Source organism: Pinus tabuliformis, chromosome 2_2, assembly GCF_031772625.1.
Source record: "Pinus tabuliformis cultivar Carrire ecotype Pingquan chromosome 2_2, CPIR1, whole genome shotgun sequence".
In the NCBI taxonomy this organism is placed as follows: domain Eukaryota; kingdom Viridiplantae; phylum Streptophyta; class Pinopsida; order Pinales; family Pinaceae; genus Pinus; species Pinus tabuliformis.
The window spans coordinates 969,169,280-969,196,196 of NC_142300.1; the positions used below are offsets into that span (position 1 = coordinate 969,169,280).

Below are 26,917 nucleotides of genomic sequence, written 5' to 3' on the forward strand. Positions count from 1 at the left end.
TTCTAATTTTTTTTTTCATTGACTTTATAAAGTCACTTTAAAATTAGACTTAGTAACTTTATCACTTAAAGTCACTTTCAAATTAGATTTAACTTTATAAAAAATTATAAAGTTACTTTAGGAGAAAAATTAAATTCTTTTGGACACTTTTCCCTAGGCCAAAGATCAAAGCCTTAGGGAACCACCTGTCCTCCGGTACCAAATTTCAACATAATAACCTTTTTCTGAAAAACTGTGTTTTAACAGCAGGATGATGCAGCAACTACTCCCAGTTTTTGTCTGAAATATTCAAATGTTTCTCTGGGAAGTGGTTTAGTGAATATATCTGCGACCTGTTCTTTGGAGGGAACATACTCAAATTTGACCGTTTGTTCAAGCACTTGTTCTCGTAGAAAATGGTACTTGATGGGTATGTGCTTGGTCTTGGAGTGCATGACTGGATTCTTTGAAATACTAATGGCACTTGTATTATCACATAGAATGGAGATGGGTATAGTACATGTGATATGAATGTCTTGCAAAGTTTGCATCATCCAAAGTAGTTGTGTGCAACAAGATGCAGCAACCACATATTCTGCTTCAGCTGTTAATAAAGCAATTGAACTTTGTTTCTTGCTGAACCAAGACACTAACCTGGAACCCATATAGAATGCACCACCACTAGTGCTTTTTTTTATCATCAACACTTCTTGCCCAATCTGCATTTGTATATGCATGAAGAGTGAGATTTGCATCTCTAGGATACCATAAACCAAAGTCCTGAGTTCCTTGAAGATATTTGAAAATTCTTTTGACTACCTGAAGGTGTGATTCCTTTGGATTTTCTTGGAATCTTCCAACTATTCCTACTGCATGCATGATGTCAGGTCGGGTACCTGTTAGATAAAGCAGACTGCCAATCATGGATCTGTAAGTTGGTTGATGTACTGCTACTGATTCATCATTTGAGCTGAGACTGCATCCTATTACCATTGGGGTACATACAGGTTTAGAATCTTCCATTCCGTACCTTTTCAAGATCTGTTTGAGATATTTGGTTTGTGAAAGAAAAATACCATCTTTATTTTGTTGAACTTGTAGACTAAGAAAATAGGTAAGTTCACCAAACAAGGACATTTCAAATTCTTGCTGCATTACTGAAGCAAAATTCTGACTCATGGATTCTTCATTGCTACCAAAAATGACATCATCAACATAAACAATAATAATTAGCAATTTATCAGTTTCAATCTTTGTATATAGATTGCTATCTGCTGAACCTTTTGTAAAACCTTGTTGGTGTAGATATTTGTCAAGGCGGTAATACAAGGTCCTTGGGGCTTATTTCAGACCATAGAGAGCCTTTTTGAGTCTGCATACAAGTTTTGCATCATTTCCAAGAATGAATCCTTCTCGCTGTTCAATATAAACTTCTTCTTCTAAATCTCCATTAAGGAAAGTTGATTTTACATCCATTTGGCATACTTTGAATTTCTGAAGGCTAGAAAGAGCAAGAAACATCCTTATGGCTTCAAGTCTGACAACAGGTGCAAATGTCCTCCCAGACAATGCTTCACGCACATAGCCTCAACACTCCTTGATCCAACAGATAAGGATAACCAATCTCTCCCAATCAAACTAATTGATAACCAGCATGCTATCAAAACCTTCGAGAGATTCACCTGTACAAACACAACCCCAATCAATAATATACTTTCATATGCACATAATCAAATACAAACCTTCGGGGTTTTTCAGATGTTGCTCCTCAACATAGTAGGACTATCAATCGAATCTTTGACAAAAGATTCCTCAATCATACACTTTACTTTCCTACTTCATATACAACAACGTATCTTCAAACATTCTCCAATCAAAACTATTCTATGCCCTCCCTCTCAACTAGGGAATTTCCTTTATCCAGGCTCCCTCTTAATCTAGGGAGATCAACTTCATTTTTTTGACATCGGAGAATCTTTTGTGGCTTCCAACCATTTCATTAGAGTTGTAATCATCCACATCATGCTTATCAACGAACATTTTTACCATATTAAAGATTGTGTACCTGTATAACTTAGATAACAAGTACAACCAAATCTATAGAAGCATGAAGTTAGCCATATCAGAATTATGGAAGCATTTCAACCCTATATATCAGATACCAAAATAAACAAGAGACACATACTATTTCATCATTTTAGTAGGGACTTAGTCATAAACGCTAGACTACTTCATAACAACTTTTATTACATCTAGGGTTTGAATGTTTCTTCCAAAGGTATGGCATACATTACCACATAGCAAACCCTAGAAACAATTCAAACAAATATAGATCAACAAAGCATCTAACGACTTTTAGAATTCATATGTTAGTCTCTTTATTAGAGTTTCACACAAATCCTAGATTTCATACATGAGAATTAATCAAACAAAACCAATCACAACTTAGTCATCAACATAACCAACTTCCACTAGGGTTCGTTGCAAACCCTATATTTTGCAATCAAACATCAATCACAACTAAAACTTAGATTTCAACAATCTTACATGAATCTCAAATTATCACATTACCATCCATCAAATATTTTCACTTGTACTAAGGTTTAACTCAAAAACCCTAGAATTTCAGAATTACCATCATCCTAGAGAAACAAAAACTTTGACCAGGGCTTAGTTTCAAACCCTAGGATTCATGATCAACGATAAATAGGTCAAACTCATACATCTAGGACTTCATCATTATTTCATATCATGTGTTAGTTAGACCCAACTTCACAAATATCAACAAGAGTTAGACAAACAACAAACTTGATTGGACTAGGGTTTGATCATACAAACACATATTCCAAGGAAATCATTTCTAAGACATTATAAGGGTCTTTCTTGCATATTCCACCAAACCCTAATGAGTAAGGGTTTCAATATAAGAACATAGCAAACCCAAAATTACCAAAACTTCAAATGTTTGGGATTTTAGACTTTATCATTCAACCCTAACAAGTTAGGTTTTCCTGATTATACCAAAAATCCCAAACATGACATCATCAATTAAAGACTTCAAATAACATTTCTCAATAACCCTAAGCAGTTTAGGGTTTCAGTCATTCACATTAGCATACCCTTAGGTTAGGGTTTTCTAGAGAACTTGTCTAGGGTTCTATAAAATTAGTTAATAATATGAGTATGGTAGATTTATCAAGTGATGAATCATCCAAAACAAGAATCACTATGATTCAATATAGCTAGACATAACAATGTTAGTAATGGATTGTCAAATGAATAAACATTTATTATAAAGAAATCAATGTTTTGTAGTTTAAGGCATACCTTTGTTTCTTGACAAACCTTATCTTGGGTGACTCTCTTCAAACTCTTTGAGGATATAACAGATGTTTTCCTAATCAAGGCAATAGAGGGAAAATGATGATTAGTATTAATATAATCAAAAACTTAAACAAATACATGAAACCAAAAACTGAAAGGAAATGAGATACTTATCTTTGGGAGATGTTGGGGGCTGCCTCCAAAGCTTTTGCGGGATACCTATAACCTTCTAAGACAAAAGAAAATGTCTTTTCCAAAAGCATGTTAAAACCTATAGGTTCTAAAACATAAAAAATACAAATTAGGACATCTAAGACTAAAAACAAAGGATTTAGTAGTGTAGGTCCCTTATGTCAAATTCTTCGGGTTTGGCATTCTTTGGATCTTTTTCTTCAACAATGTTAGCATGATCTCTTTCTCTTTTCTTATTTCTTGTGTTGTCGAGACAATCACTTCTGTAGTGACCCTTCTTATGGCATTGATATCATTCTACCTTGGAGATGTTGACTTTCTTCCTTGGTCCTTTTGATTTCTTTCCGTTATGTTGGGCAATGTAGGCATTTGAAACATCTTCAGAATTGGCAACTAATGAGATCCTTAACTCTTCCTGACTGCAGGCAGTCCATAGTTCTTCAAATGTGGGAGCTTCCTTCCAACTGTTAAGCCTTGCATCAAATGCACCCCAAGAAGGTGGCAATCCTAATAGAACTGTGATCATGAGTTCTTTTTCTGGAATGATTTCATCAATGGCCAAAAGATCATCTCTGATTCTTGCTATCTTTACAAAGAAGGAGGCCACTGTGTCTTCTTTAGGCATCTTTGTGGTCCTTAGCTCATTCTTCAAAGTTGCTACTTGACTAATGTTCTTAATACATTTCCTGAGCATGATTGATGTTGGCTATAAATGGGACAAGGTTATCCTTTATTCCTTTTACCATTACCATTAGAGTCATGGCCACCAATTCTAGTTCCCAGAACTTTACTTTCTGCGCATCACTGGAGTCTTTCGTAGGCTTCTTTACTTTTCGTTTGACCAAGTCTAGAACCTTGTTCTTTTCAAAGATGAGGTCAATCCTCCTTTCCAAGACTTGTAGTTAGAGGTTCCTTCAAGTTTGCTTTCTCCCTTAATTGTGTTAGATATTGTCTTAGAAGATGGTAGAATTCTTTCCTTGAATAACCCCTTTGAATGATTCCTTGATCAAGTGCTTGAGACTGCCCTTTTCTTCTTTCTTAACCAAAGCTCTGATACGATGTTAGAAAATCAGAATTGCAGAAAGATTTTCTTATACTTGATAATTACTTGTGATGTTCTTGACTTCTTATTAGTTTTTCTTTATATCTTCTTTCTTTACATTCATCAAGCAATTACCAAAGCAAAAGCACATAAAACAACAAACACCAAATATAGGCACTATGCCAGGGAAAAACCACCCTCGAGGGGAAAACCCAATCAAAATTCTCTTCCTTTCAATAGTATTCTTTGAGACTCTTCACCCTAGACAAAGACCAAACCTTCCCTCCACACCCAGTCAGCCTCCTAGATCTTCGACCTCTTTTCCAGCAACTTCGACTAAGTAGCAGCTTCCAGCATCAGGCAGCTTTCGACATTAGCGAAACTTGGAAGACTTCGATCTCCCAAACTAGGGCACGAAACAGAGAGAGAGAGAGGCACCAAAAGTTTGTTTTTTCTTCTTCTCCTTAGATTCCACCCAACTCGCACTACCTTTTGCTTACTTAGACCCACTTCGCACTTCTTCAGCTTCCTTAGAGATAATGAACTAGCTTGAGATGAGATCCTCCAAATGAATTTGACTTGCTTCTATTTATAGGCTTCAAGGGAGGTTGAATTGATGTCCTTAGGCCGACTTGATCTCTTCTAAGCCGGCTTGGTGTGGAGGATACATAAATTATATTTTGCTCAATACTAAACCTTTTTACATGATTCAAAAGCCCATGAAGGGTCTCTTTGAATATACAATGAGTCTATAAACTTAATATTAATCCTAGGAGTCCACAATGGGGACTTTGACTAATATAATGATGACCCAAGCATGAAACCCATGCTATAATAAGTCATTGTTACAATAATAAAAACTCTTTTCTTTATTCTTTTGACAAGTATATTACAAGATGACTCAAATACATTAAATGAAGACCGAACCTAGATACATTTTCCAACAAAAAGTGGGCCACTGCTTCGCACACCCCTTAGCTACAATCTCATCACAAGTTTGCTGGACTCTTGTGAGATCAGATGTCATGATCTCAAATATGTTCATTTTAATACTGTTCAACTTCTCTTTCAACACGATTTTTTTGTTCTTGTTTGTACTATGATAAGGACCAGTTAGAGCCAACCACATTTGTCTTCCAGTGTCCTTCCTTGATATGTGGGGGATTATAAGATCCTTCATACCATCCAGAATTATGCAACTCGCTTTCATATCGTTTGCCCTATGCTCGACTGCAAGAATTAGATCTAAGGGAACTTGCACATCTCTACTCACCAAATCCCAGAGACCATTAGACTTCAAAATCCAGGTGATTTGCTCCTTCTAGGGGCTAAAATTTGATAACCTGTCCAACCTATTTTAATATCTCAAGCTGAACAATGATGCCATCTCTACAAATCACCCGCAACCACAAAACCCAATTGCAAAATTTAATGAAATAATTTTGCCATTGCAAAAAGGAAAACTCGTTGTTGCAAACCCTCGTGATCTCAGATCTGCCTTTTAGAGTCTTCTAGGTTGCTTGGATACCATGTTAAATTTCTAATAACAACCAGATTTATTTTCTCATGACAAATTAATTTATCCCGAACAATTTGTTTATTTCCCCCAAATAAACACTGATTTACTGAAAAATAAAACCACTGGTATTTTTAACTTCTAGAATTAAAAGTATGTAGCGGAAATAAACCAGAGAGATCAATCACACCTTGCAAATTTAATTAACCCACAAACAATCCTCTGTCATTTTATTGTTTGGAAAATATGGGTTTTTCGACCCACAGAGATACAATGAAAAATGAAACTCTGGAACCTATAGCTCATCTCTCTCTGAATGAATTCGGCCCAGGTAAATCGGCCTCAAGGAAATCCGCTCCTGAATGAAATTGGCCTGAAGAACTTGACCTCCAACAACTCGATCTATGCCCTGCCACTAATGCACATTGGGAAAACCCCAACACTTTAGCTACCCGACCTCCTCCTGACAAATGCAATCTCCCTCTCGCAATTTGGCCTTGCAATCTTCTCCTATTTGACCTCCTTGGATTCACGCGAACCCACTCATACTTCTCCTTCATTGCGCATTAGTCCACTGAGCCACTTGCACTAAGGAGAGAATCACTTTGTCTTTGTGATGACTTGGTCACACAACTTGTGCTCTTCGTCTTGTGTCATCACCTCCTCGTTAGAATCCCTTTATAATCTTCATTGAGTCCAAATCCCTAACACCAATCTCCCTTCTAGAACAATCTTGAAAATAAATAGTTGAGATTATTTCGAAGTCACTTAAAAAATTAAATTATTTATCCTTGAAAATAACTGAATAGTCCACAATAATTAATTTACTTTAATATTGTACTTTTCCTAAGTTAGACTTAGGAAAGAAGACATAAATCACTAGAAGAGGTAAATAATGTGTTCCACATGCTAAGACACCAAGCTGATGTAGAAGACCTTCTAATGCTACTCACGTCAACATGTGCAGTCATCAAATGGGGTTGGATGTCCTCTTGGAAGTTTTGGAGAAACATCATACAATCCTTCAAGCTATGGCAATTGTAACTAGGAGCAAAAATCTAACACATACTTATAGAATCAAGTGAGGTCAACATCATGGGTGCACAAACAATAAGAGTACTAGAGTGTGTCGTATTGAATGTTAAGGTTATCAAAGTACTTCACAAAAACATCATGTTCAAATGTCTCCCTAGCTTATGGTTTGTAAACAAGTTACCATGTTTAGGTATGGGAGGGTTATTACAAGGTCCTATTGGGTGCTTCCAACCCCGGGGGAAGTTGCTAGGCTGACCCATCAATCGATAGGTGCAAGTAATCAGTGATATGGTGTGGGGTCTACTTCATGGAGGATGCCATTGTCTTGTACGAGGCTATGAAGTTCGCAACATCCTTGAGTGTTATGATGTGAAAAGGGAGCAATCGTGGGGGCCTAAGTTACCCCTTTCCTTGACCTTGTTTTACCACCCCTCATGTATGCCTTTTTCATCATTATGTTACATATATATCTTGGATTACAATCTTTCATTTATTGCTAATAATCCTTGTTGACCCCTTAAAGATGAATCAATTCTTTGTTCATGGGTGTTGGGATATTCAAAGTTCCTTTCATTTATATAGATCATCATTGAGCCAGGAGTTGGTTGAGGGCTAATGCGGGGGGTAAAGCTCAGACTAGGATTTTGTCCTTGCACTTTCTTTTATCCCTTCCACTTCTTTGTTGCATTTTAACATTTGTCTCATGCCTGTTCTTTTCTTTCTACTAACATCGACCTTTTAGGGCAAAGTTTCTAGGCCCCTACTCAAAAGGTGAGGAAGACAGGGAACCAATACCACTGATAGACAAAAATCGACCTGAAGATGGATATGGATCCATGGGGAAGATGATAGGTGTTAATTATGGAAATCATGGAATGCTACCATTATCAGAGCCTCTTATTTGTGCCCCTCCTACACAGTGAAAGAAAAGCCTCAAGGAAGGTCACACTGGACTAGGAGCAAGTGATGAACACTATAGTGAAGCATGGGAACAGTTGTAGAACCAATAGCGGTTTATCATGCAATTCAACATGTGATTTGTACGAGAATGGCCCTAAACATTAAATGAAAGAACTTGAATACACAAATGGTTAATGTACCTCACAGTAGATGACCCTGCTTCATTAGATGAAAAGCCTAGATAAAATAATGCACTGGCTGGATAGTGGATGAGGGGCATTTGAGGCTGGCTATCTGTGGATCAAGATAGGGTTACTGGCTGGCAAGCTGAAGCAATAGCAGAAAAATTCTCCTAGGGTTATCCACATGGGTGGGTAACAATATTGATTCTGGTAATGGGTACTTGGTATCATCACCAAGCTCAACCTGCTCTCCTGAGTCCTTCCTCTTCATACTAGAAAACAATTGTTGGGCTGATGTTGTATGCAAGTATGCCCTATTGTCCACATACAATGCATCCCTCAGAATCATGTTGGGAGAAAGACAAGATATCATTGAGAAATCCTTCTCAAACTTGGCAACAAACTTGTTCATTTGAGTTTTTGTAGAGCTTGCTACCTACTTCTACCGCTGCTCCCTTTTACCCTCCTCCTTTGGACACTGTGCTGCATAATGACCATGCTTACGACAAAGAAAGCACTTGATTTTACTCAAGTCCTTCTTTCTTGGATACGAGGTTGGCTCCTCACTCTTTTGCTTACCCTTGCTGTGTCCTTTACCTCTGCCCCGAATTGGTTGACCAATTGGAGCTATCCTGTCATCACCACCCTTCTTGTTGGCCTTTCACTCCGTTTGAGTATCTTCTTGAATACATTCGTCCTAAAGCCTCTCAAAGTTAAGAATGTTTTCTTGAGCATAAATACCTTTGATGAACAGTTTCTGTTACCACTTCAATTAGCAGAGTTTTTGAAGATCCATGTAGCTTGTTGTACCAACATACAAAAGACAAGGGCCCACTGTTACCTTGGCTCAAATACCCACTTTTTAAACCTAACTCCTACCAAAATGGCTATGGGAGGCTTCCCTTGAATGACTTCAACTAACAAATACAAGACCAACGTATTGTAATGAGGTCTAAATGCTGAAGTTGAGATGTTTTAAGTTGGTTCCGTATTGGCCCACTTTGTAAAATATGCAGAAAAATATTATAACATAACGAAGAAGAGACTAAAAGCCAACCAAATATAGCGCGTGAGTAGTCAAATTGAATATACATAAAATATACTAACCAAATATGACCAGATCCTTGCTTAGAGGGGTTGCCATGTAAATTAGCTTGTTGTCATGTTATGACAATTCTGCAATTTTTCGCAAAAATTGCAGAAAACAGCAAGGCAATCCCCTCAATAAACCACCCAAAAGTGGCTAAACACTTCGATTTAGGGGTGGGGAGGCTAGAAGATAGAAGATGGGTCAATTTAAACTATTTCTAAGATTTGGACCTGCAACAAAATTGAATTTCCAGCAAGCTAGAAATTCCCTTGTTGTTGTCTTGTGGTCAAAATCCCTTGGGTGCAAAACCTAGAAATTTATTTTAGCAAAAAATACAACGCTGTAAGGGCTGAAATAATTAATTTAAAGCTACAGATTAAAGATATAAACTTACAAATCAAATTTAATCTAAAACAAGGTGAGTTAAGATACATGACGAAATTGCACCCTATAGATTGAAAAATCTACAGATAATGGTTTGCTACAGCTATGTCTTACTATGGATCTGCAAAAATACTTAATACACCTGTGAAAATATATGGAAATTATGCTCGAAAAACAAAGGTATTATTTCCTTTGTTTAGATATGGAATTTTATTACTCTTTTTCCCAAAGATTTACTAGCTATGAATGATAGAAATTTTTACAATAAGCTAGTTAAAAAAAGAAAAAGAAAAGACTTTTTGGATTTTTATAAATAAAATGGTTGAAGAGTAAGGCTTACCTTGGCCTTTTTTACTTGTCGATTTGTTGAGTTGCGATCACAACCCTTCCTTTGTCAACTTCTCCTTGAGGATTAGTTGGGGGTGAAACTATCCCACTCAATTTAGTTAAGAACACTTTGAAAAAAATGTAATCCCACTAGGAGGATCTACTTGTTCGAGATGCCCCAAGTGCTATACCAATAGTAGCTTCAATATTCCAGAATTGGGTTGAAGATTCCCCCTAGAGGGCTTGTCCAACACTTGGAATGTGTCCTCTTGATACTAGCTAAGGGTGAGGTGAAGGCTTTGGGCCTAGATCTCTCCTTCCACATGACCATCTGTCCTTCAATGAATCACTTTAGTTTCTTCGTGATAACCAAATTGTACCTGCAAGTTAGTTCTATAAAGCACAAACTAAAGGCTAAAAGTTAAGAAGAAAGAGCATAGAAAAATCAATCCATTACAAGAGTATCTTTGCAAATGGTTCCTTTATTGAATGTCATAAAATGATGTCATAGTCAACAATGTCAATTGGGAGGAGGAGGTAGCGATTTATAACTTTCTTTGCTAACGACTAGTTTCCTCCTTCCATTAAAACATTTTTTCTTGACTTGTCATCCATAAGGTGGAGATTAAGTTGACCTCATGAAAAATATTTGTTTACAATGGATTTTGCATGCTAAGGGGATTTGATTTGCCTCGTAAGTCCCAAGATAGTCCAATGTTCCATTTGCTCATGGCCTAGAAGATTAAAGCATGAAGAATAATAGCCATTTCTGCTCCAATGTTCCCCTTAAATACCTCAACATTCCACTTGACAACTTGACTTGGCCCTTGGAATTCAACTTGTTCCTCTTGGAACTCGAATTAGGTGAAGAAGACCATTCTTTGACTTGTAACGACTATAAATTTGTCCACAATCATATCTCCTTAGTCCAAGATGCTTCTAATGTCCTGTTTGATCCTCCAACAACTACATTATCCATTTAACACCTAGTTAACTTGACTTTCTCATGGATAGTTACTCAACCTTGCAACCATTTTTCCACATTTCCAACCCCTTGATGATCTGGCCAATCCTTACAACTGTTTTAGTTGCTATTTTCCTTATTGTAACCCATCATAAGCTCTGTTAGCTCCAAAATTCCACTGTGTTGCCACATCATCCGGGTCAATGTCACCTCATCGTGCCCAAACAATAAATCTCTAACGCCCTTTAGGTACATGAGAAACTAAAACATGGGTTTTGTTCTTCCTATCCAGTAGACCATTTTTGATGTAACAGATGTCAAAAGTTGCCCAATGTTGCCCTTGTTTTGCCGCTTGGAAACATGTAATACCTGTTGACTAACTTTTTTGAGCAATAACATGACCATGCTTTGACTGATTGGAAAATTTCCTTGTGGCTTTTCATCCTCTCATTAAACTCTACAATATAGGACCAAGTTGACTTTTTAACTTCTAGGACCACTTTGCATTGGGAAATGTGCAATCTTGAAAAAGTTGAAAAGTTGATAATCGTGAGACTGCCATGTTGAGAAACATCTAGGTGATATTGCACGAAATCAAGCCACATACAAATGCAATAGACTCATAACCATGTGGTAAGACATAGATGCACCTAACATGGGCTCAACTAGCCCCTACATTGGTGATCACGCCTACAAAAGCAAACTCCTCTAAAACCGTGAGTCCTCAAGTAAGCCCATTCAAGGTCCTCCAATCCTATCTAGAACGAAATGAACAAAAATGAACTCAAAGTGATCGTCCATGGTTTGACCCAACACACGGTTGAGGACACGTAATACACGACCTTACATGGTTATTACAAGGCTTTAACTTGTGACCTTGGGCTTACAATGGTGTAGAATATGCTGCAAAAATCTATATGTACCCTTGTTAGTATAAGGGATAACAATTCCCATGAAGTTGGGAATCCATTTAGTTCCATGTTCACTAGCTTTGCATCTATAACCTTCTCCACAATTGCTACAAGTTGATTACAAACCTGTGTGACCGATCTTCATAAGATAATTGTTGGTTGTCTCTAATTTGGTCATCATAATGGATTTGAGTTTGTTTTGCAATATCATCTTCCTGTTTATGTTCTCACTCTGGTAGAGACTTACCAAGGCATCAAACATCTCCTTCACCATCTTCTTCTTGGATATGTGATGGATTAAATGATCATTTGTGGCATCCAAAATCTTTTGCTTTTCCTTCACGTCCCTCTTCTTGTAAGCTACCAACTGTTGCGGATTTATAGGTGTACTCACAACATCCTTGACAATATCCCAAATATCATTTTTTTTCTAGTAAAGGGTGTGTTGCCCACCACCAGTGGGTGACCCCTCCTGGAGAATTTTCTCCTTGATTTGTCTTCAGCTGACAACGAGTAGCCCCTTGTAACCACCTGATAGCTTGATGTGCTACCATTCTCCGCCACCCAAGCCAACTGTTGTGTACCCTCACTCATCTGTCGTGATCGTACGTTTGAAGGTGGGCCATCCAACCCTGAAGGTATGATTTTTCATTATGTAATCGGGTGTTTATGGTTGCCTTACTTGGGCACAATTGGGCATGGATTAGTGGGGGGACTTGTGTTGAGAAATCAATGCTAGAAGAATTCGGGTTAGATTTCTCTTTCTTGATAACTACTTGTGAATTATATTGGCTTCTTTTACTTATTTGTTATATTATCTTTCTTCAAGCAATTACCAAATTATGTGTATGAAGATCACAAAAACACAAGACACAAGCTGTAGCTACTCTGCTAGGTAAAAACCCCTATCTAGGGGAAAACCCTGTCAAAATATCTTCCTTCAATAGTTTTCTTGAGACTCTTCAACCTAGACATAAACCTCCTCCAACCACCAAGTCAGACTCCTCTTCCAACAACTTTGACCCAAAATTTCGACCTTGAAGCAGCAACACTTCGACCCAACAAATAGCAACAGTAGCAACTTCGACTATACAAGAAAAAACTTCGATCTCCCAGAGAAACCCAAACGAGAGAGAGAGAGAGAGCCCAAAACTTCGATTTTCTCTTTTCCTTCCTCTTTCTCCAACTTCACACTTCTTCCAACTTCCTCTTCCTTCTTCGCACTTTTCCAGCGCTTTTTTCTGGATATCGAACTTGTGAGTGAGTCACAAAGTGCTCCAAATGAATTCGATCTCCTTGTATATATAGGCTTGAGGTGGGGTCGAATTGCCCTGTTTGAGGCTGACTTGATCTCCTTGGGGCCGACTTGGCGTGGAGGTGTCAAATACCTAATTTGACTCAATAATAAATCTTTTTACATGATTCAAAAGCCCAAGAAGGGTCTCATTAAATGGACAATGACTCTAATAACTCAAAATAAATCCCAGAAGTCCTCAAAGTGGGTTTTGACCTAAAACATGATGATCCAAGCATGAAACCCATGCTTTAATAAGTCATTGAGCTAATAATAAAATTTTTCTTTTTCATTCTTTTGACAAGCACATTACATAATGACTCAAATACATTTATGAAGACCGAAGCTAGTTACATTTTTCAACACTCCCTCTTAGCTAGGGAGGTGTTACTGCTCGAACTAGCCGGGGACCTAAGGGCGGGATCCCTAAAGGGAAAATGATAGGCCAAGGGCAACAAATGGAGACTTAGCACATTGTCACCTCAATGTAGACTTAGTCCACTGTCACCTCAGGTAAGGCTCCCTTCTATGTACGTACTTTCACCAATGGGAGGAGACCCAATATGTATGGAGCCACTGATGAAGGATGAAATGATGAATGGATATGAGTGACCCTAATAAACCCTTTCCTGGAGGGCTTGAAGGATGGAGCTTGCTTGCTTTCTAAGCAAGGTACTATGTGTCCTAGGGAAAGGAAGCGAGGATTTGAGGGTTAGGTTTATGGGATAAGACTTGTGAAGGAGTTTCCCAATCCTTACAATCCTTGTTAGAATTGGTATCCCGGATGGCTCTTGAATAATGATCTTTCAAAGGAGCGGGACCACACGGGGCCAAGTGGACCCAGTCTAGGGTATGAGGGAAGAATGTAGCAACCAATGATATTCTTACCCTAGACAAGGAGGGAAAGGATCAAAGAAAGAATTTGCACTTGAAGGTGTTGTTTTGACCCTATGAGGTACTAGCCTTGGGGATGGCAGGGCAAGTTTCAATCTCGGAGCTAGGGCTTGGCTTTTCTCCCAACTCCATCGTCAAAATGGCCTCAAAATTGGAGGAGAGCTAGAGGAAAGGCCAATGCAAGAGACCTAGGAGATCAAATTTTTTTGATGGCTAGCTTGTCGGGAAATTGATGCCCTAGGTAACCCAACTTGGATAGACCTAGGAAAAGGTGAAAAAGATGAAGAAATAGGTTTAAAGTGACCACCTTTTTGATGGATCAGTGCCTAATTCCTTTGGGGATATGGATTCAAGGAGAACTATGAAGATGGATCTCGTTTCTTGTTCAAGGAGGCTCTCAAAGTCAACTTCGTCCAATGTTAAGGGCAAGAGAAGAAAAGTGACCTTAAAAGCATTTATACTTTGTTGCAAATGGAGAAGGCTTGTCAAGGTAACTTCGACCTCTAGGACAATTTGTTCATCAAACATGGTCCATACATAGAGACAAGCTATATAGAGACATAATTCCACATGATGTCGTAAGTGCATGCAACAACTAGCCCTAAAAAAACAAAAATCTCATGATCAATGTATGCAACAAAGTAAAAGAAAATAACGTCCAAATTGTACTTATATGTAAGAGAATATATCCAACCATCATCACATTTGCAATATAAGAAGCTCCAAGATAAGAAGACCCAATCCACACATCAAAATTCATCCATGATCCAAAAATATCCTCAAAGGAAAAAAATGCGAAACTATCAAGAGAGAGAATGATCCAAGTCAAGTGATGATACAAAGTGAATTCATCTAACTCTTATTTATACACTCATTAGGAGTTCGAATTACCTAATTGGGCCTACGTTAGCCCCTAAAATTAAAAGATGTGCAAATTAACTAACTTTTGGTGACGAGTCCACCAAACTAGCTCATAAATGAAAAAGTAAGCCTCTCAAGAGGTCAAATAATAATCTATGCATGTCGTAGGGCCCTCTAAGAGGCTTAATGGCGTCCATGGGTGCCATAATGAAGAATAGTACCCTCAAAAGCAGTGGACAAGGGGTTGGCCTCTTGTAATAACTTGTGGTGCTCCAAATGTCATGTGGAGGCACACAGGTGTACTCATGGGCCTCCAAACAAATCGAAGATGCCTGTAGATTGCCAACAAGGGGTAGGATGATGGTGTAGGTGATGCCATATCATCGTGCAAGTCCTCGATCATCTGCCAAGTGTGTGGTGTAGTTCTGGGGCTAGCTAGGCGTGATGGATCAGGTGCATCCTCCTCGTCCAATAAGTGAACCACGGGCAATCTCTTAATCGTTGTGGGGATCCATGGAGTGTAATCTGTTGCTATGGAGGCCCATGGCTCTCAACGCTCACCCTATACGTGCCAATGTAGCTCTTTGGAGAATCAGGACATGTATGGGAGACCAAACCCAAGACAGAAACCATATGCAATCCTACATAAGATCCAATGTGTCCCCTAGCCTTCTAGTACAAGAAGTCATTTAGAGAAATTAAGTAAATAAGCTTACCTAATCATGGACCACAGGTGGGACTTCATAATGTCCTGCCCTTCCATAATGGGCTTCAGGATGTGCCAGTGTCTTCTAAACTCCAAATGGGGTTAACCAATAATCCTATAAGGTGGTTTCTATTTCTAAAGGGGATAATATAGACAAGGTACATCCTTCAAGAGGTGGTGGCATGTGACAGATAGGTGAATGAAGTAGGGAATGAGAAGGGGCAACCCTGGGTCACATGCTAGGGTACAAGGGTAGCTAATAAGAGGGAAACCCACACTTGAGTTTATAATGGGTAGGAGGGAACAATTATCGTACATGAGGTGCCTCGACCTTGATTTTTCCACCATTCTTTAATGCCTTTTGCCTTTTTTATGATTTTCTTAGATTAATTACTTGGGGCTTAAGGGGTTAGAGCATGATGTATAAGGTATAGCAGTGAATTCCCCCCTTTAAGGTGGGGTGGTTCATCGCCCACCAAGGGTTGGGACAATCATGGGTTCCTATATGATGAAGAAGGCTCATAGAACCGTTAGGAACCAGGGTAATGTCCATGATGATGGGGTAGAGTTCATGTATTGGCTTTTTCCCACATGCTAAATATGTTTGTCCTGACCATCTTTTGCATTTTGTGGTACAATTTCCTGTTGAATGTGGCCATATATGCTTTTATCTTTATTTTTAGCTACATCAACCTCCAGGCTTCATTCCAGGCCATGACCCAAGATGAGGGAGCGAGACCACATAACCAAAATTGGGGTTTCTTGTGAAATACCATCCCCAGAACCATATGATCAATAAAAGAGATCCCATGGGACTAAAATCCAAGGTTAATTCCTAAATGGGGTATAGGGGACAAGGGCACAGACCTAACCCATTCTTTCTGCCAAATCCCCCCATTAATCCATGCCCAAAAGTGTCTGTGATAAGCAAACTACAATACTTAATTAACAAATGACAAGGCATACCTTTAGATTCGAGAGGGCCACCTTCAAACATACGATCATGGCAGATGTGCGAGGGACCACATGGCTGGCTTAGGTGGCGGAGAAAATGGCACAATGAGCTAGTTGGTGGCTGTAAGGGGTTGCCGACTGAGGACCATCTTGGAGAAAAATTTTCTCCTGGGGATATTACCCACAAAATGGTGGGTAGCAGGAGGCATTCATAATAACATATACAAGTACAAGGAAGATCTCAAACCATATGAACTATGAAGAGTTTATGCACCATAATGCCATGGACTAGATTACTGACAAGGGCAATCTATCCAAGGTCCTACAACAGTTTAGGCACTCACAATGCCATAGACTAGATTCTTGACTAGGGCAAACTATCTAGGTGGGACTAAGATGGACTAAAGCTTTCAGCCTCTCTAGATACCACCAGTGTTACTTGCTAACCATCAACCCATGGATCTAGGTTCGTATCTGAGGTCAGAGCTACATGACCAACACCACCCTCCCTACTTCGGGAACTAGACATCAACACATAATGCCGGCCAGATGTCCTCCCTGGCAATGTGTCTCACACACAAAGCCTCAACAAATCTCTTCCAAACTTTTATCATCATCAACATGATCAACAATATCAACCAAACCAAGCATGCTTCTAAGGTATTCAAACTTCTTATTAGGAAGAGACTTTGTTAGTATATCAACTACCTGATCATCTGTTGGGACATACTGTAGCTTCACGATCCCATCCTATGCCAAGTTCCTAATGTAGTTGAACTTATTGTTGATATGCTTTGTCCTAGCATGAAAGACAGGATCTCTAGACATCTTGAAGCAACTTTGATTATCACAGTTTATCATAGTAGGATCCAGAGGCTTCTCGAACAAATCTGTTAGAAGATTTCTCAACCATACAACCTCCTTTCCTACTTCACATGCAACCACATATTCTGCTTCAACACTACTCAAAGCAACGAGATCTTGCTTTCTACTCATCCATGAGATCATGGCAAATCCCAAACTAAAGCATCCACCTATAGTGCTTCTTTCATCGTTCTCATTGCCACCCCAATTAGAATCTATGAAGCCAATCAACTTGACTTCCTTGCTATTGTACTTTAGGCAGTGATGTATAGTGCCATGAAGATATCTCAATATATGCTTGGCAACTATCCAGTGATCATGACGAGGCTCCAACTGAAACTGACTAAGAATGTTCACATCAAAGCATATTTTCGGCCTAGTATTTTCCATAGAACATAGGAGGTAGGATCCACGAGACTTAAGTCAGAGCTCCTCAACTTTTTGAGATTGGTGATCATAGGAGTAGTCATGGGCTTGGAATCCATCATCCCAATTTTTTGCAACAACTTGATGATATACTTTCCTTGCCCCAACTATATCTCCCTAGGGTTTGGCCATACTTCCAGAGCTAGGTAATAGTGCATTAGTCCTAGATTCTTCATCTCAAATTCGGCTACCAGCATCTTCTTGCATTCTTGTATCCTTCGCTCCACACGTGTAATGAATAGATCATCCATATATAATAGAATAATGGCTGGCTCATTATCCACAACCTTGATGTAGAGATTTGGATCAACGAAACTCTTCACGAACCCAATTCTTAGAAGGTATGCATCCATTCTTGCATACCATGCCCTAGGAGCTTGCTTCAAACCATATAGTGTCTTCTTGAGTCTACAAACATGAATATCTTTGCTATTTACTTCAACGCCTTCGGGTTTCTCAATGTATACTTCCTCATTGATGGTCCCATTCAAAAATGTTGTCTTTACATCCATTTGATGGATATTCCATCCCATTGTAGCAGCCAATGAAACTAAAGATATAATCGTAGTATACCTTGCAGTGGGTGCAAAGGTTTCTTCATAATCTCTGCCTTCCTTTTCAGAGAAACCTCTTGCAACAAATCTAGGTTTGTATTTGTGTATACTTCCATCAACAACGTCCTTGATCTTGTAGATCCATTTGGAGGTAACAACCGATTTGTCACTAGGTCTAGGAACGATTTCCCAAACCCCATTCTTCATGATGGATTGATATTCTTCCTGCATAGCTTTCTTCCATACTTCTTGATGAGCAGCTTCTTCAAATGTAGATGGTTCAACTTCAATTAGTTTTGTCATATATGCAGCATATCCAGAATATCTTTTTGGCCTTTTGCTTTCTCTAAAGGTTCCTTTCGTAGCACATCTTCGAGAGTAGCTTTTTAACCAATTCGGCCTCTTCCTTGTGTTCGGTGTGATCACAGGTTGAATAGGCTCACTTCGTCCTTTTTCTTCTTGTTGAATTGTGGATGGATTGTCGGGTTGTACTTCTTCTTCTTCAAATATAGGTAGATCTTCGTCATCAAAATCAATAGGAATGTCCTTGGATCTTTTGTAGGCATGATTTTCATCAAATATAACATCCTTGCTTACTTCAATGTGTCTCCCTTCCTTGATGTAGATTCTATATGCCTTTGAGGAGAGACTATAGCCAACGAAGATCCCTTTCATGCTTGTAGAATCTAACTTCTTTCGTTTGTCCTTTAGAATGTGGATATAGGCAGGACTCCCAAAGATTCAGAGATGGTCCACACTTGGCTTCTTCCCTGTGAATGCTTCCTCAGGTGTCATATTTTCAAGAATTCTATGAGGACTTCTATTTTGAATATATACGGCTGTCATTGCTGCTTCTCCCCATAGAAATTTTGGTAAGTCTTGATCAAGGAGCATTGTTCGTATACCTTCTTCAATTGTCCTATTCTTTCTTTCAGCCACTCCATTTTGTTCGGGATAGTAGGGAACAATAAGCTCCCTCTTAATTCCTGCTTCTTTACAATATGAAATCAATTCTTTAGAAGTGTATTCCCCACCATTCTCGGATCTCAAAGTCTTTATTTTTCTTTCGGTTAGGGTTTTCACTTCACATCTATACTCATTTAATTTCTCAGATATTTCATCCTTTTTCTTGAGAAGGTAGAGCCATGTCTTTCTAGAGTGATCATCAATGAATGTCACATAGTAAAATATGACCTCCAAGTGATTTGTTAGACATAGGCCCACATACGTCATAATCTATGAGGTATAATATTTCTTTAGACCTTGTTTCACTATTTGAAATGGTTTTCTTGTATGTTTTCCCAAAGAGCATCCCTTTCAAACTCCTTCACGATTTTCTTTGATATTGGGGATGCCATGAACTAGTTGATTAAGAGTGGGAATGACCTTGTAGTGAAGATGACCATATCTTCTATGCCATAGCTCAACGAGAGTGATTTCCATATGAAGTAGGGCTTGAGGAGGTGGTATAATGACTCCATATAAGCTTCCTTCACGAACTCCAATAACCCTAGCCTTATCAATACTTGAAGCTTTTGCCCAAACCAAGACCTTTCCATCAACAAAAGCAACTCTGTTGCCTTTATCTTCTAAGCAAGAAATTGAAAGCAAATTCTTTTTCAAACCTAGTATGTTGTTGAGATGTAGTTTAGCTCCATTCTCCAGCTTCAAAGATGTTGATCCCAAACCTCGAACAACATAGCTTTTGTTGTCTTCCAATTCCACTGCATGAGAAGATGGTTCCTTTGATAGAGTTTGAAGTTATTTACTTTCCCTTGTCATATGCCTTGATGCTCCAGAGTCCACAGTTAATGATCCATGCATTATCATCATTAAGTGAACTTGTAAGTGCAACTAAGAACCCTTCAATTTTGACCTTGTTGAATAAGGAGTAGAAGATCTTCTTGATCCGTCCTCCTGCAGTATTGAATCCCATTCTTATCGTAGGAGTAATCATTTCCTTCAAGCCAACAAAGTGATATTCAATGTTCTTTGACGTTAGCTCTTATACTATGTTGAGAAATCAATGCTAGAATTAGGGTTAGATTTCTTTTTCTTGATAATTACTTGTGAATTATGTTGGCTTTTTTTGCTTATTTGTTATATTATCTTTCATCAAGCAATTACCAAATCATGTGTGTATGAAGATCACAAAAACACAAGACACAAGATGTAGGCACTTTGTTAGGGCAAAACCCCTATCTAGGGGAAAACCCAGTAAAAATCTCTTCCTTCAATAGTTTTCTTGAGATTCTTCAACCTAGACACAGATCGCCTCCAACCACCAAGTCAACCTCCTCTTTGAGCAACTTTGACCCAGAATTTCGACCTTGAAGCAACAACACTTCGACCCAGCAGATGGCAATAGCAATAGTAGTAACAGCTTTGACTATACAAGAAAAACTTCGATCTCCTAGAGAAACCTAAACGAGAGAGAGAGAGAGAGCCCAAAACTTCGATTTTCTCTTTTCCTTCCTCTTTCTCCAACTTCACACTTCTTCCAGCTTCCTCTTCCTTCTTCACACTTTTCCAGCTCTTTCTTCTGGATATCAAACTTGTGAGTGAGTGAGAGAGGCCTCCAAATCAATTCGATCTCCTTGTATAAAAAGGCTTGAGGTGAGGTCGAATTGCCCTGTTTGAGGTCGACTTGGTGTGGAGGTGTCAAATACCTAATTTGACTCAATAATAAATATTTTTACATGATTCAAAAGCCTAAGAAGGGTCTCTTTAAATGGAAAATAACTCTAATAACTCAGAATACTTCCTAGAAGTCCTCAATGGGGATTTTGACCTAAAACATGATGACCCAAGCATGAAACCCATGCTTTTAATAAGTCATTGAGATAATAATAAAAATTTTCTTTTTCATTCTTTTGACAAGTACATTACATAATGACTCAAATACATTTATGAAGACCGAACCTAGTTACATTTTTCAACAACTTGGAGGAAAGAACGGGCTTTGACTATACTCTTGTTCCCTTGCCTTAGCTTGGGGGTTAATCTTGTATCCTTGTCACGTGGGATCTCCTTTATTGGCTACTAGCTTTAGGAGTGGTACTACATGGGAAACCCTAATTTTGGTTGCGTGGTCCTGCTTCCCAACACCATATATCTCACTCCCCTCTGCTCATTACAAGCCTTTTCACTCTTTCCCCATTTGGGTCCACATTTGTCCATTGGGTCCACAAGGTGTTAGCCTCCCCCTCCCCTTGTACACACCTTGGGTCGGGCTTGGAACGATGCCCCAGAGGTTGATGTAGCTGAAAGAAAAGATAAAAGCATAATGTGCCTACATACAACAAGAAATGTATCACAAAATGCAAAAGACGGATGGGACAACAAAATTTAGGTCATGGGAAAAAGCCAAACATGAGCTCTACCCCCTATCATTATGGTCATCAACCCGGTTCTTAGGGCCCCTATGAGTGCCCCTTGCATCATTAAAGAATCCATGATTGTCCCAACCCTTGGTGGGCAATGAAATTACCTACCTTAAGGGCGTAATCACTGCTACATCTTGCACATGATGCTCTCATTATCTTGAGCCTCGAGTGGTAAATTCAAAAAAAATCAATAAAAGGCAAAAGGAAAGTGAAGAAGGGTGGAAAAAACAAAGGCCGGGGTACCTCACGTGCCAAGATTGCTACCTCCTACATTCATATACCCAAGGTGTGGTTCTCCATCATAACTACCCTTGTACCATGTCATGTGGCTTGGAGCCTTCCCCTTTGTCCCCAATTCGTCTATCATCATTTCACATGACACCTACCACTTGATGGGTGTACTTTGGACTTGTCATTCCCTTAAAGGTTGAAACCATATAATAGGGTTCTTCATTAACCTCTCTTGCCAAGGGAGGTAACACCAGTGCATGTATAAAGCCCCAAATTTGGAAGGGAAACCCACTACGAAGTGTCCACTTCTGCCCTTGATTAGCAAGCTTATTTACTCAATTGTACTAATGAATCATTGTATTGGAAGTTGAGGAGACGCATTGGATCTTATACAGGATTGCAGGTGAGTTTTCATCTTGGACTCACACTCGCTATACAGGATCCAAATGCTTCAGAGGATCACAGTGGCACTTGTAGGGTGAGCGTTGAGAGCCATGGGCCTCTAGCCAAGCAGAGCATTGATTGCCACACCATGGGTTTCTTCAACACCAACACTTGCTTGTTCATGCCCCAGTTATACAAAAGATATGATGCACGTGGATCACGTTGCCCAACCGGCTACACATTGCACCCGACACTTGGCAGCTGATCCAGGGCCCAAAGGAGGTTTTGTCTTTCTTAGGGAGACATGGGAGGGCATGTGTCATCTTCTAGCACTCATTGATGGAACATCGATTTGATTATGATCCACTTGGAGACCCATGAGACCCATTTGGAGCCCACAGAGCCCAAGTAGGGGTTTGGAGATGTTTTGCAGCATTTTTAGGGCGTCCCCCTCTTATTCATCATTTTTGAGGCCCTCATTCTCATCATTAGCACTTGAGGCCTCAACCCTGCCCTGCTAGGCCTCCACGTCAGCCTTGCATGGGCCTAAGAAGACTTATTCAACTTAAGTTTTGAGTTATCATGGTTGGCTTCTAACCATGGGTGGGTTACTAGACATTTTAGGCATTGGAGGGCCGTTGTCTTTTCAATTTTGAACTCATAACTCACGTATAAATAGATGAGACCTAGTCTCATTCTAAACATCATCACTTGGATTTCGATATCTCTTCTTGAGAATTTTAGACCTGTAGTTAGAGGATGAATTTGGACGATTTAGATGCATTTGGATGATTGGAAATTTTCATTACCTCTCTTGGAGCTTATTTTTGGCATGTTGATGGATGGATTATATTCTTCATTGTCTTGTAAGTGGTATTTGATGCTATATTTCTGAATTTTGATTAATGTCTAATGCATGGAATGTTTTCTCATGGTTTTTAATGTGCCTTAATTGTTGATATTTGTCTAAACATCGAAGCTATTGGGAAATTTTGCATGTGTTACTCATGGATAATGAATGAATGAATGAATGTTCCTAGATGATTTGTTGCATTTGCATCCTTGAAACTCCATTAATGATTGTCAACGAAGTGTAAATATCTAGAAGTCATTTTGTTGTTGCTTCCATTAAAGGTAGCGAAATTCCTTCTAGATCTCCTTGAAGAGCGAATCACCATATCAAGATCGTCTTTGAATCCAATTCTCCCAATTGTAAGGCACTGGTCTTAATCCTTGGTGATTAATCTAAAATTGATGAATCATCTTTATTTTCACCTCCTTTTACCTCATTTCCTCATCCTTTTAAGGATAAGTAGGCCTCTCTAGGGCTTGGTGCAAAATTCATTAGAGGAAGGCGTTTTGAATTTCACTTGGATAGATCTCTTCCTTATTGTCTCCTCTAGTGATTGTCATGTTTTGATGCAATTCCTATGGTGGGATCTCCGGAAATTTGATGCCCTAGCCATCACACCAAGAGGGAACCCTAGAAGCTATTCTTCAACTTGGGGATTCTTTGAAGGCTTGTGCTTTGGTACTTGTTGAAGCATGTCATACATTTCCTTTTCTCTTGTCTACCTTGACCTTGGATGAACTCTTATCTTGTTGAATATTTCAACCCTAGGTCTCATGTAGTTTTTTTTAAGGGGTTTTTCGTGGAAAGTCTTACTAGCTTCTCCCAAAGTTTGCACATTTATTGAATATTTCCATTGAATGAGCCACCTTCCCTCACTTCAAACCTACTATAGATACAGATCTATCACAAGTGAGTTATATTGGGACTCCTCCCATCGATGAAATCCAAGAAGAGAAAGGGACTTAGGCTGTGGTGACAGTGGGCCTCTGTCACAAGTGTTGTTGTGCACTCTAGCTTTTGCCTATTCACTAGGCCTACTAGTTTGTGGAGCAATAGGGTGTAACCCTCACCTTCTATGATAAGAAAGTTGACACATCATCCGTGCAATATATCCTCAAACTTGAGGCTAGATGGTTGCTACCATCTCTGAAGTCTATTGCGCAAACTCTCGAATTTGAGTATAAATCTTTGAAACCCTCTAATTGCTGGACCTTTTTTCTAGCAGATGATTTGCTGCTGCAATTCCCTGAGAATCTCAATGAGAGAAGTGAGCTCTGATATCATGTGAGAATTCCAAGCCTCGGTGACTAAAGGTCTTATTAACTCATTTAAACAAGTAAGTTGCTGAATTTAATTTCTAATTAATGCTGAAATTAAATTCAAACTATAGTATCAATCACAGGACAGCTGAAAATTAAATAGCGGAAGCATAAAATCAATTTCACACATACAGGTAAGTATTTCTTCAAAATCAGTTTTAACTTTTTCATTCCTTCGAAAAAACTTACAAGGAACCCGCTGGCCATATTTGCATCTGCCTGAATCCTTGTTCTCTCTCTTTCTCTCTCTTTCAGTTTCTGAACCTGCTCAATTGCTCAAATGTATATGAAAACCTCTATCTTGATTTGTCTTTATACTTTTATTTGTGACCAAAAGTTGAAAACCCCAATCTAATTTTGAGTTTACTTCCAGTCTAAGTCATGCATGTGCGAGAGACACTTTTTTGAGAGTTAAAAAATAAATATAAGATACTCACGTTTTAAGTAAAGTGAATTACAAAAATGGAATGACTTTTTGAAAATAGAAATATCTTGAACGACTTCTCACACATCGACACTGAACTTGTGGAAGTTCCTCTCTGAGCTACAGTTCTCAACAGAGTATCATGCATACATTCGTTGACAACTGAAGGAAAGATTATTTATGTCTGATTTCTGCTGAATATAACCTTGTGGATTGTCATTTTGTCTTGTAAATTAAAGATTGTTGGTTGTATTATTGAGACCTGTTTCTGCAACAAGAAATGATTTGTAGTTCATTCTTCCCTATCTAGATATTGTATTTGTGTTCAAAAGTACTTGCTAAAATATTGAAACTAATGGGATGTTTGGTGAAGGCCTAGGCCTAGAGATTTTGAACATTCAATAGTGAATAGTTTAGTTTAATGTCCTTTTTCTTTTCAATGGTTGAGGACTAATATTTTTTTGATAATAACTACAAGTTAACTTGGTGTCTTTTGTTTCCAATATTTATGATTGCGGTGCAGTTTAATTAGCTACACTAATTTTAGGCAGATTGTGTTAGTAATTTTAACTATATCTGCTCTTCACAGATTTCATTATTCTTATATGTTGCTGGTCACTTATCCCAAAGCAAAATGACTTCTTTAAAACCACATATTACGGGGAACTTTATTCATGACTGGTATGTGCTTCAATGCTGGGTATCAAGAAAGTTATTTTCTCTTTTTTCCTATGCAATTCCATTAGTACAGCTTTAAAAATTGTTTGACTAGTTTTTTACGTGTCAAAAATATATGCATATCTGTATTCAATTTACTGTATGCCTCTATGCATGATCTTGATCTGTCCTGTTGGGGTTGCTTCAAAGGTAGTACGCTACATAGAGTGCTTGTTTGCATATGTAATTGCACTATCCATCCCTGGCTATTTGTATTATAATATTTTTGGTGGTGGTTTGGGTGTCAGCTTCTAGTGTAGAGTGGTTGTCCCCAAGAAGTAAGAAATCTGTAAATTATGCTTGTTGGAGGTGGAGGGTTGTTGATAATTTGTCCTCCATTCTCTAGTTTGTTAAATGCCAGAGCTTGGTATGATAACTTATTTAGGTACTTGTGAAAGATCCTTGCCCATCCTCATTTTTAAATGGATAGACACACTTGGTCTAGTTCTTTAGGGAGATAATCCACTACAGGATCCCCCTTTTGAAGAATGTGCATATCATTTTTTAGGCAACTCATGCAAAGCATTGAAAAGTTGGAGAGGGAGTAATCCTAGCTGGAAACCTTAGGAGAACTTATTTAACTAAAGGATGGGTTACTATAGATGGAGTTCTCTGTAGATCAAGTAAAAACAAGCACTGATTGTAGAAAATTTTGAGATGTTTGTTCTAAGTTTTCAAGTATCTATGAATGATGGAAGTGATAGAAACACTTTTTGAACAACATAATGAAAATGAATGATTAGATTGATGATCACAATGATGATCCAGGAAAATTGACATTTTGTTTGGGTGGAGGGCAGCCTTTGAAGATGTTTGAGGATGAGTGCAATAGAAGCATTTGTACAAGGAAGACAAATGGCCCATTAGGATGTTTTTCAAAAAAAGGGATGGTGAATTTATCATGAAGATGGCTTATGGGGAAGAAGATGGGATTCTAGGATGTCTTGTTGTAAGTGTGGGGATATTTTTGTTGAGAAATCATGTTGTCTGCATATTAGGGTGATTTCTTTCTCATGATAATTACTTGTGAATATTTGTTGGCTACTTATTAAGTTTATTTTCTCTTCTTTCATCAAGCAATTATCAAAAGTACAAAAATGAAGACCACAAGAGACAAAGAACACAAGATATAGGCTCCAATCCAGGCAAAAATTCCACAAGAGGGAAAACCCAAAAAAAAATTCTCTTCTTATAGAATCAGATC

The 26,917-nt window shown here is 38.6% G+C and overlaps 1 protein-coding gene across 1 annotated transcript in view; it reads left to right on the forward strand.

Moving 5' to 3' along the window:
• LOC149196459 (delta(14)-sterol reductase-like) overlaps positions 1 to 26,917 on the forward strand; it is a 280,806-nt gene that overhangs the window by 99,818 nt on the left and 154,071 nt on the right. The window contains exon 5 of the mRNA XM_089405570.1: positions 25,586 to 25,677. Coding sequence (XP_089261696.1) covers positions 25,586 to 25,677 — 92 coding nt within the window. The remainder of the gene's footprint in view (positions 1 to 25,585; positions 25,678 to 26,917) is intronic.